Source organism: Bubalus kerabau, chromosome 13 (genome assembly GCF_029407905.1).
Source record: "Bubalus kerabau isolate K-KA32 ecotype Philippines breed swamp buffalo chromosome 13, PCC_UOA_SB_1v2, whole genome shotgun sequence".
Classification (NCBI taxonomy): Eukaryota; Metazoa; Chordata; class Mammalia; order Artiodactyla; family Bovidae; genus Bubalus; species Bubalus kerabau.
Window position 1 is genome coordinate 28,572,076 of NC_073636.1, and position 11,013 is coordinate 28,583,088.

The 11,013-nt window shown below is 45.4% G+C and overlaps 1 protein-coding gene across 5 annotated transcripts in view; it reads right to left on the reverse strand.

Moving 5' to 3' along the window:
• BEND7 (BEN domain containing 7) overlaps window positions 1-5,672 on the reverse strand; it is an 89,659-nt gene extending 83,987 nt beyond the window's left edge. For all 5 annotated transcript variants that reach the window (XM_055543855.1, XM_055543857.1, XM_055543854.1 and 2 more), the window contains exons 1-2: window positions 5,477-5,672; window positions 2,983-3,066 (exon numbers count right to left, since the gene is read on the reverse strand). In XM_055543855.1, coding sequence (XP_055399830.1) covers window positions 2,983-3,066; window positions 5,477-5,537 — 145 coding nt within the window. In that variant the 5' untranslated portion in view covers window positions 5,538-5,672. The remainder of the gene's footprint in view (window positions 1-2,982; window positions 3,067-5,476) is intronic.
• Window positions 5,673-11,013: the final 5,341 nt, after the last annotated feature.

Sequence of the window (11,013 nt, forward strand, 5' to 3'; positions counted from 1 at the left end):
CATTTGCAAAAAAGAACCATAACCTAAAAAAGTCCACTTTATAACACCATCAACAACAGAACTGTGTTTCATACGTTATCAGTAACTATTCTCAATTACTCTAGAAATCAGGTTTGCATAATCGTTTGCTCTTTCAGTTTTGTTTTTTTCCAAATTGACCTGAAGATCACAAAATAGAAATGTTCTATGGAAGCCATATCCCACTTTCCCCAGAATGAGCAAAAGCCTGAGAATAACCCAGGCACTTTCACAATGTTCCATCTTTTGTCTCTTGATGTCTAAGGCCTCTGTGACCAACAGCGACTCAGAAACTTATCGCAAGCCTGGCCTTGCACTGATGTTCTCTTATCTTCCTGGGCTCGAGCTAGGAAAGATGAAGCCAAGAGGCCTCCCCCTTGGAGAGTTTACCTCTTACCAAGTCCCAAGCATTGGCACCTGCTTGCTCTACATCCTTCACTCTCTCGTACCCGGAGTCCACCCACTGTATTGCATCCTCACCCTTCTCCAAGTACCCAGCAGACAGGGGGAACAGCCTGCTGTGTCGGAGATGAACTAAACCAAGGATATGATGTTCCTTTTTTATGATAAATGTACCTCTTTCTACTAATTGGCAAGTTCTTCTTTCAAATGGTTAGACTGAGTGGTGCTTTGATATAGAATTCCGACTGATCGAGTTAAGGGAACTGAAAATACAGGATTCTGAATAAGTGGAAGGAACTGAACAGAGTACAGTCCAGGAATATTCTCCTCCTGGGTCTCAGCACCTCTCTTGACTATGAACCTTTTGGGTTCTAGACCCTCAGAACAGAAAACAGGTGCTGAGAGCAGTGCTGGCCCCAGCCACAGTCTCTGCCTGGATGCAAAGATCCACACACCTTCAGTGCTTGCTGGTGGAAGAAATGTCATTATTCCCCTCCTGTTTGACCTCTGTTCCAGTGGTCCCCCACCTTTTTGGCACCAGGGACTGGTTTCATGGAAGACAATTTTTCCATGGACTGGGGCGGGGAGATGGTTTCAGGATGATTCAAACACATTCCATTTGTTGGGTACTTTATTTCTATTATTATTACATCAGCTCTACCTCAAATCATCAGGCATTTCAGATCCCAGAAGTTGGGGACCCCTGCTCTATTTAGTACCCATTTGACTTCTCAGTCCTTTGCCACCCGCCCTTTCTCTTCCTTCAAGCAAGATCAAGAGAACCCTCAACTGCCTGGCTTCCTTGTTGTTTAAACTGGCAGTATCCCTAATCTGAGCACCCATCTTGCTTCCAAAAGACCTACTATGTGTAAAATAGATAGCTAGTGGGAAGCTACTGTACAGCACCGGGAGCTCAGATCACTGCTCTGTGATGACCTAGATGGAGGAGGAGGTCCAAGAGGGAGGGAATATATGTATACATTATAGCTGATTTACGTAGTTGCACTTCCCTGGTGGCTCAGATAGTAAAGAATCTGCCTGCTATGCAAGAGACCCAGGTTCGATCCCTGTGTTGGGAAGATCCCCTGGAGTAGGGAATGGCAACCCACTCCAGTATTCTTGCCTGGAGAATCCCGTGGCCAGAGGAGCCTGGCGAGCTACAGCCCCTGGGGTCACAAAGAGTCAGATACAACTGAGCTAACACTCACTTTTTCACTTTTCACAGCAGAAATTAATAAAATACTATAAAGCAATTATCTTCCAATTAAAAAAAAATTTTTTTTTAAATGACCTATCAACTCTCCCCAGAGACATGGCCATTTCTGGCCCTTGCTTTCAATGGCTCTTGCCAGGACTATCTCCCACTTCTGCTTCCTCATGGGGCACCCAGCTCTCACACTGCCACCCAGGCTCTAGGAGGTGTTGGGGAAGGGTACAGTGGAGGCCCAGGGCCATGATTTGTCCTCCACTCCGACCTCACAGGTACTTCATCCTTAGTGGCAAAATCCTAATTTGTTTCATTTTTGGTTCCTCTGTCCATGGGAATTCTCAGGCAAAAATACTGGAGTGGGTTGCCATTTCTTTCTCCAGGGGATCTTCCCGACCCAGGGATCAAACCTGTGCCTCTTGTGTCTCCTGCATTGAAGATGGATTCTTTACCCGCTGAGCTATTGGGGAAGCCTTTTTGGCTTATGGTCCACAAGTAACAAACTGCATGGATGGGCAAGGCCCCTTGGGTACAGTTTCTGTACTAAAAACCACACGTGGACAGAGCGGCATCATTTTAGGGAACCTACTCATCCATCACGAAGTTACTCTTGTCGGATGGCCTCAAGGTGCTGCTTTGCTCCACTTGGCCCTGGGGTGGGTCAGGAAGGAGGGTGGTGAGAGCAGAGACTGGCCTCCCCTCTCTGACATGGTGTGAAGTGAGCATAGAGCTGGGTGGACGAAGGAGAAGTGGCTCCGTGATCACCAGTCCTACCTAGAGGTGGTTCAACGGACCATCACACTTTCCTTTTCCTTCTGCTTTTTGGCTGGAGAGTTAATTTAATTTTGTCATGGCAGGATTAGCAACCAGGCCACAGTGGTGAAGGGACATTATCATCAGACAGCATATTAATCCTCTACCCCACCCAAGGAGGAAGCAAAAACCAAACAAATAGCAGCTTTCTGGAAATTGAATTTCTGTTATCCAGATGTCAAAGATGTAATACCCCAATTACACAAACTATTGCCAATGAAGCATGCCAGCGAATATGCGATGTAAATGGGGTGAACACAGAGCCACAAAACTGCACGGTCAGCTTCTGGCTCTGGGAGTGAGTGATAATTAGCACTGTGTGTAGACACTAATAAACATTTATGTCTGAAATTACAACTTTTAGCCATGTTAATAAGGGATCTATTGGCAATCTGTAAAATAAAAGGTCTTGAAAAGAATGTCATACATTAAGCGGTGGCAGACATTTCCCATTCTGGCACAATCTTTTCTTTTCCCCCCTTCCCCCTAATTGCAAATGGCCACACTGTTTTGCTGAGAAATTAATTGACATAAGAACCTACCTAAAAAAATGGGTTGTGTCTCTTTGGCCTCCCCATTAACATCGCTGCTGAAGTCTGAGATCTTATAGACCTCATGGTGATAATCTGGGGTGAGAAAACAGCCAAAAATTAGAATTCTAATGACCTGCAAGATATGAATAAGCAAGAAAGGCGAGAATCTCATTATATACATTATGTGTAAGCTACACTTCATAATTTTTTGAGATCTCAGTTCATCACAGAATTTGCAGCCACTGGTAATCCCTACCACTCTGCTTACTCTGGAGAAGTACACAAACTTGAAATTATTATTTTGACTTTAGAAAACAGCTCTGCTTGATCATACAGTTTTCACAGGAAATTTGGCCCACAAATGCCAATTACATACCAGGCTTCTTTTCTTCCAAATGACAAGTATTTTTATAAGGAAAAGAAAAAACCTTGCCCAATCATAGGCCAGGAGAAGATTCCAAATTTATCTCCACAACCCATTTGCATGAGTAGATGATAGTACGCTTCAGAGTTACCTGGTACTCTTAGTTTATCCAGAGAAATCCTAGCCTTTGAGCAGCTTGCAGGCAAGCACACATGAAAAATACTGATTTGTTATTTCAAATATAGTATAATTTGGAATAAGTAAGCGAGTCTTGCATTCGGCTACCACACTTCAACATACAATCGTTTAAGTTCTAAAAATGCACCTGCAGAGCAGAGAGAAAAATCAGACCCGTAATTTTTTTTTTTTAAAAAAAGGAAAAAGACAGACTTGCTATGTCAGTCAGACTTTAAAATACAGTATTTTACAAGCTTCTCTAAAGAGGCTACTGCACTTTGGCAACTGTTTCCAAAAAGTAGGATTGCTTAAGTAAGAAACTAGACAATCCTTCTTAACAGTGATTCCCTTTTGGGGGCCTTAGCCCTCCCAGAACAAGGTCTACAAAACTTATCTAACTTTTAACATAAAGTAGTAAGTTCCATGAGTTTGAGCAAACACCGGGAGATAGGGAAGGACAGGGAAGTCTGGCATGCTGCAGTCCATGGGGTCGCAGAGTTGGACGCAACTGAGCAACTGAACAACAAAGTAAGTTCCCTGAGGTCATAAATAAGAAAGCCACCTAGATTCCAAAATGAATCAGACAGACCAACAGGCCAGTCATAAATGGAGGTGCTTTTAAAGTACAAATGACTGAAAAAATCAACCCTGCTGGGGAAAAAAAATACTGTACAGGGTAAAAAGCAAAGCCAAATATTTTGAATATGTACAACTACGCCAGGCTTTTTTCATCAAACAGTACCCAAACTAAATCAGAGTTAACAGATAGGAGTAGATCTTCAAAATGTCTATAATAAAAATCAGTTTCAGACTAACCAAAAGCAGGCTTTATTGAATCTACACCATAGTTAGCTTAGCTGGAAACTGCAATCGCCCTCTAATTTTCATCAGCTTACATGTGACTTCTCCAGGTTGTTAAAACAATCGCCTTGCTCTCTAGTCTGATGCCAATGCTAGATACTACAACAGAGGAACAAAGTGGACAGGTTCTCTGCTTTGGTTTTGACTTCAAGCTGATTTAAAGACGACACTTAAACAGGATTATTCTAAACTCAATATTGGGACTTGTGACATGACGGGGAGAAAAAGTCACCTGCCTCTAATTTAAGGTGACACAATGCATTTTGATAGACATAATTTTTTGTCTGCCCTTACATTCTTATCGTTTTTTGAAAAGTCAAATCAGGAAAAATAAAGACTCTTTAACAAGTCACGGAACACAGGCAAGACTATTCAACTTTCCTCTCCCCTGATAAAATAAATCCAAGCCCAGAGACCGCGGTTGTACACCTGTTAAATCGTCAGGGACCGGCTGGATTTTTGGGGGGTTTTTTTGTTGTTTTTTGTTTTTTTCTTTTTAATGATATTTATCTGACTGTTACGTGATCTATTCGAAAACATCTTTCCTGCCCAAATAACATATTCGGGAAAGATGCTGCATGTCAACAATTCTTCTCTGGGCTTGGACACCTAATGAGCTTCTTTCTCGGTCTTACAACAGCCACCACCACCTTTTCTCCTTCTTTTTGCACGAGGGGAAGAAAAAGGCAAACCAACCCCAAACCACCACGACCATTGGTCCGGGTGGGTGTCCGCACGGCCTGATGGAGACGCGTCCTCCCCCACACGGCCGCCAAACCACAGGAGAGGAATACCAAAGAAGGCTCCCCGCTCTCCAAGTGTCATTGTTTGCTAATTTCCTGATGTGCCCTCCGACTTGTTTACGCGGAATCACATCCTGCCTCCCCCCTCACCCCCAGCCGCACAACTTTCCTCGCCGCCCGGCGTGTGTGCGGCCGAAGCCCGACTCGGGGAGGGGACCCGGGGCGTGGGGAAGGGGGTACCAGGAGCCCCGACCCTCGGAGTTGGCCGCACCGGGGGCTGGGGGCTGTTTACGCGGCGGCCAAGTCCTTCCTCGGCCGCCCGCACGCCCCCCGCCCGGCCCGGCCCGGCCCCGCTTACCTCGGTTCACCAGTTTGAAGCTCTGGGATTTCCTGCTCCGCTTCCTCTCCGAGAACTCCATGGTGCGGCGGGCGGGCAGGGCAGGGGCTGCGGCCGGGCGGAGGGACAGAGGGAGCGGCGGCTGAGGCGGCGGCGGCGGCGCTGGGTCTTGTCACCCGGCAGCGGGAGCGCGGGGACCAAGGTCCGTCTCTTGGATCCGCAGGGGGGAGGCACAAGCAAGGGAAAAACCACTCGAGCCCGCCCGGGGGCTGCGGCCGGCGGGGCCGGGCGGGAGGCGCTCTCCCGGGCGAAGTTGCCCCCTCCTGGCCGCCGCTCAGCTCGCCCCCCGACCCCGGCTCATCCCCGGCTGCCGGGCTAGACGCCGCCGGAGCCGAACTTTCCGTTGGGGAGCGAGTTGGGGGCGGGGAGGGCGGGCCGGGGCTGCCGGCGCCCTGGGCGCTCGCCGCGGGCCGGCCTGGGTACAGCTCCGGACGCGGCGGCGGCGGCGAGCGCGGCCCCGGGGACGCGGCGGGAGGGCCGAGCGGCGGCGGCGGCGGCAGGGTGCGAGCCGGGTCGGGGCGCTGACCGCCCCCGCGGGAGGAGGGGCGCCGGGAGGAGGCGGCGCCGCCGGGACCCCGGGGCCACCTGCTGGCGGAGCGCGGCCGCCGCCATCCCCCGGGGCCCGGGCAGCCGCCACCCACCGGCCTGGCCGCGCAGCGCCCGGAGGAGGAGCCAGAGGCCGCGGCGCAGCGCCCTCGGCCGGGCCGGCCCACCCGCCCCCGGGGACCGCCGTCCCTGCCAGGCGCTGGGATCCCGACGCCGGTGTCTCGGGGGCCGGCGAGTCAGGGTGCGGCTGCCTAGGGGGGGCCTGGCTCCCGGCTCCGAGCTCGCCTGTATCTTCCCGGGGCCGATCTTGTTCTCAACGGCTCTGGGTGTCGGCGACCCTTCTGGCCAGCCCACTCCTCTCGCCGTAAGATTCAGGGTGTCGGAGGGCCAGACACTGGTTTCAGGCAAGTTTTAGGGGAAAAAAAAAATCAACCAAAACCCAAAAACTTACCCATCTGAGCTCTGCAAGGGAAAGAGATTTTAGAATTTTCTGATCAGCCGAGTATGGAAAAGAGTGAGCTTTAGTTCTTTACTCCAATGCGAGGAGGGATGTAGGAAGATTGGGAGTTAAGTTCAAGGAGAGAACTTCGAATGTGGGGCTTGGAGAGGGTGGATGGGGTGAGCAATGCGACGTCAGTGGGTGCCCCACCTCTCTTCTGACTCTTAGGGAAGACATAGCCAAGGCAGGTGCAGAGTTCTCTGCCATTGGGTGTACTAAAGCCAGAATAATCGGCAGGAATGGAAAGCTTGTGTTAGTTTTATATTGTATTCTTTTCTAGGGAGTTAAGAGTACACTCCATTGCTTTTTCACAACAACTTTATTGTGGGGATGGAAGAGAATTCTATACTAGCGGGGACTGGCAGGTCAGAAATGTGATCTGATAAGCTGAAAAGTACCGCCACCAAACTGGGCATCTCTAGACGCAAATACAAAGAGAGTAAAGAGATGGACGTCGGAACCAGCACTGTGACAAGTTCAAGTGACCTCAAAAGAGTGGAGAGGAAAGAAGGGGGGAGGGTATGTTGATAAATGCGGTAACACTGCCAGTCTCACTCAAATGAGGAGGCTCAGGACTCACTCTTTTTCTTTTTTATAATTTTATGTATTATTTATTTTTGGCAGTACTGGGTCTTCCTTGCTGGGCAGGTTTTTCTCTAGTTTTGGTGCTCAGGCTTCTCTTTGCAATGGCTTCTCTTGTTCTGGAGCACCGGCTCTAGGGCTCAAGGACTCCTTAGTTTCAGTTCCCAGGCTTTAGAGCACAGGCTCAGTAGTTGTGAAACTTAGTTGCTCCGCAGCATGTGGGATCCTCCGGTATTAGGGATCGAACCCGTGTCTCCTGTATTAGCAGGCTGATTCTTTACCATGGAGATAACCAAGGAAGCCCCAGGAAAGAGAAAAAGATAAGCTGGAGGCAACCTGCATAAGCATATACACACCAGGAAATCAAGGAACCAGGTAACTCGTCAAATAGCAGAAGCAGAGCCTGGTATACCTTCTGAGGTCTTACGTTAGGCGGTATATATGTGATAAGTGGGGAGGCTTGTTTCAAAGTGAGAAAAAGGACCGTTCAGGGGACTTCCCTGGTGGTCGGGTGGTTAGGACTCTGCACTTAATGCAGGGGGCTCAGGTTCCATCCCTGGTCAAGGAACTATGATCCTGCATGCCAGTGCAGCGGGGGCCAAAAAAACAAGAGGAGTGTTCGTTCTGTTTGATAAAATGAACCCTTAAATAAGAGGTTTTAAATTTTTTTCTCACTGTCTCCTTGGAGATTATATTCAGAGTTCAGGGTCTTTTCCTAGAAAATATGTGTAGGACAAACAAAATTGTATACATTTTTCGGAGTTCTAAAAGGTAGCAGAAAGGATTAAAGTGATAACAAGGGTTGGTCAACTACTCTATTTGGTTTTCTACTGGGTATTTTTGCCTCTCTTTCTTTAAAATACCTGAAGGTGTTTTGAAGATTTCTAAAGAAACAGAGCACCTGATTCTGTCCCCTGGGCAGGGACCCCTTCTTTCTTTTTTTTTAGTGCCTTTAAAAATGTTATTCCAGAAGCCACAGGCTGAGGACTGTACTGATTGAAGAACGTTTAGGATTGTTCATGCCTTGGAGCATAAAATGAGACTTTATTATGCTTGCTATGATAAAATCATTGAAGGTACCATACCAAGAAGCAGATCCCTAGGGGGATATTAACAACTTAGCATTTTCAGTTCAAGTGGGAATATGAATTCCGTTTGCTGAAAAAAATATTTTTTATACAGTTAAGAAAAGATATTTCATTGTGATAATGTTTTAAAATAATGATTGTTCTTCTTGACCCTTCTTCCTGGCTCAACAGAAATGGTCTGTGAGCAAGTTGGTCTACAGAGGCCATAGATCAGGCCTGTCCTATTAACAGGTAGAGAAAATCAACAAATATTTGTTTATTCTCCACATTGTGCGAATCACCATGCCTTTATATAACAAAAAAGGTAATATATTCAAAATTACCATTAATAAAAGATCTAAATAAGAGGGCTTCCCTGGTGGCTCAGTGGTAAAGAATCCGCCTGCCAATGCAGGAGATGCTGGTTCAATCCCTGGGCCAGGAAGATCCCCTAGAGAAGGAAATGGCAACATACTCCAGTATTCTTGTCTGAAAAATCCCATGAACAGAGGAGCCTGACGGGATACAGCCCATGGGGTCCCAAAGAGTCGGACATGACTTAAGCGACTAAACTAGAACAAAAGATTAATAATGATGTTTAATTAGAGATTGCTTTAAGTGGTAGATATTAGTTGCTTGAGCTGCCATACAAAATGCAATAGATGAAGTGGTTTCAACAATTGAAATTGACTTTCTCATGGTTCTGAAGACTAGAAGCCCTGGATTCAGGTCTGGTAGAATCAGTTCCTGGTGAGGGCTCTCTTGTTGGCTTGTAGACAGCTGCCTTCTCACAGTGGTGGAAAGAGAGTTCTGATCTCTTCTTATAATCCCATCATCACTGCCCCACTCTCTTGGCCTCATCCAAAACCTGATTACCTCCCAAAGGCCCTACCTCTCAGTACCGGTACGTTTTGGGGTTATAACTTCAACATAGGAGTTTGGGGGCAGGGAACACAATTCCGTTTGTAGCAGTATTTTGTTTGGTATTTGGTTTGGTTTGGTTTTTTTGGCTGCCACGCAGCATGCGGATCTTAGTTCACTGACCAGGGAACTTGTGCGCCCTGCAGTGGAAGCGCAGAGTCGTAACAGCTGCACTACAGCAGTGTGTTGGTTTTGAGTTTTTATGTAGGGCTGTTCTGCATAATCCTGCAGGAGATGTATTAAGGTCATTTCTCTGTCTCAATAGTTCAGGTTTCCCCAAAGATTTTAGAACCACAGGTTCACATATTATTAAAGCTCTGGCAAAACTGGTCAAATATTTTTATCATATGGCCATTCTAAAATTCAGTTGATTATAGATAAAGATTAGGTTTTAATCTCTGATAAAGGCAGGTAATTTGGCCAGAGAATATTTAAGCAACCTTAACCCTGATTTTTAAAAATCCTTTTCTGAAAACTCTGTCCTGAGAAGAACAGCATTAAGAAGATCTCCATCTTTATTTAGAGCCCTGCTGTCCAATAGAAATATAATGCAAGCCATAAACGGAATTTCAAGTTTTCTATTAGCTACATTTTTAAGAAGTAAAAATAAACAAGTTAAATTTATTTGAATAATACATCTTATTTAACCCAGTATATTAAAAATATCATTTTGATATACAATCAATATAAAAATACTTAGTGATACAATTTACATTTCTTTTTCTTTGTACACTGTTTTGAAAATGGTGTGTATTTTACACTTAGAGGACAAACCAATTCAGATTAGCCAAGTTCACATGTTTAATAGCCACATGTGGCTAGTGCTACCACATTAGACAGCTCAGATTTCCAGGAACTATATGATTTCAACCATACTATGTGCATAGATATGACTATAACCTGGCTGTTATTTATGTAATAACCCTCAAAAAGGAGATAAGTGGGATGGTATCATGGCTTGAGGCTGTTTATAATCTTTGATTGGAGTCTCTGGAATTGAAAATCGTGTCAGTTGATTCTGGAATCCTTCAGGAAGATTAATAAGTATAAATATTAACTTTTCATTTTGTGATGATCACCCATCAGAAGGGTCATGGAAAGAATAGAAGTAAGCCCTACTCAAGACTCAGTTTATCACTTTGTTGCTGGCATAACTCAAGTTTCCATTTTCATTTACTTCATGGATTTTAGCAATTGTAACTTAGAGGAGGTAATATCTATAAGAGATTACTTAAGTGAAAATGAGATCTTGAAATGTGCCACCAAGAACATTACCGTATATTTATATGAGGCTTCTCATATAGGAACTCAAGAATACTTATACATTATCTAATGCTCTTAATTGCTATAGGAAGTTGATAGGTATTAATGTTCCAAATTTGCAAATGAGGGAAATCAATTTTAATGAGGTTTTTTTTAGTGAAGCACAAATGCCATACAGGTTTCCTGACTCTTAAGTGTGATGCATTAACCTTACTTACTTTCTGCCATTTCTTTAAAATAAAGATTTAATGTTCTTTAAATGAAGATCTAACATATATAGAAAAGAGCATGAATCTTAAGTGTTCACCTCAATGAGTTTCTTTTACTTATGTCTACATCCGTATAAAACCACCCTCTGCCAGCTTAAGATGTAGGACATTTCAGCTCCCCTGAGGTCCCTCCCAGCAGAGAATCTCCCAAGGACACCATAAGTCTAACTAACCACTATCACCAGAGCTTGGTTTCCTGTGTTCCTGAACTTCATATAAATGGAATCATACAGTGTGTACCATTTTATATCAAGCTTTTGCTCAGCATTATGTATGTGAGATTCATTCCTCTTGTTGGGTACAAGAGTTCATTCATTTTCTTTGCTCTATATTATTTCATTATATAAATAT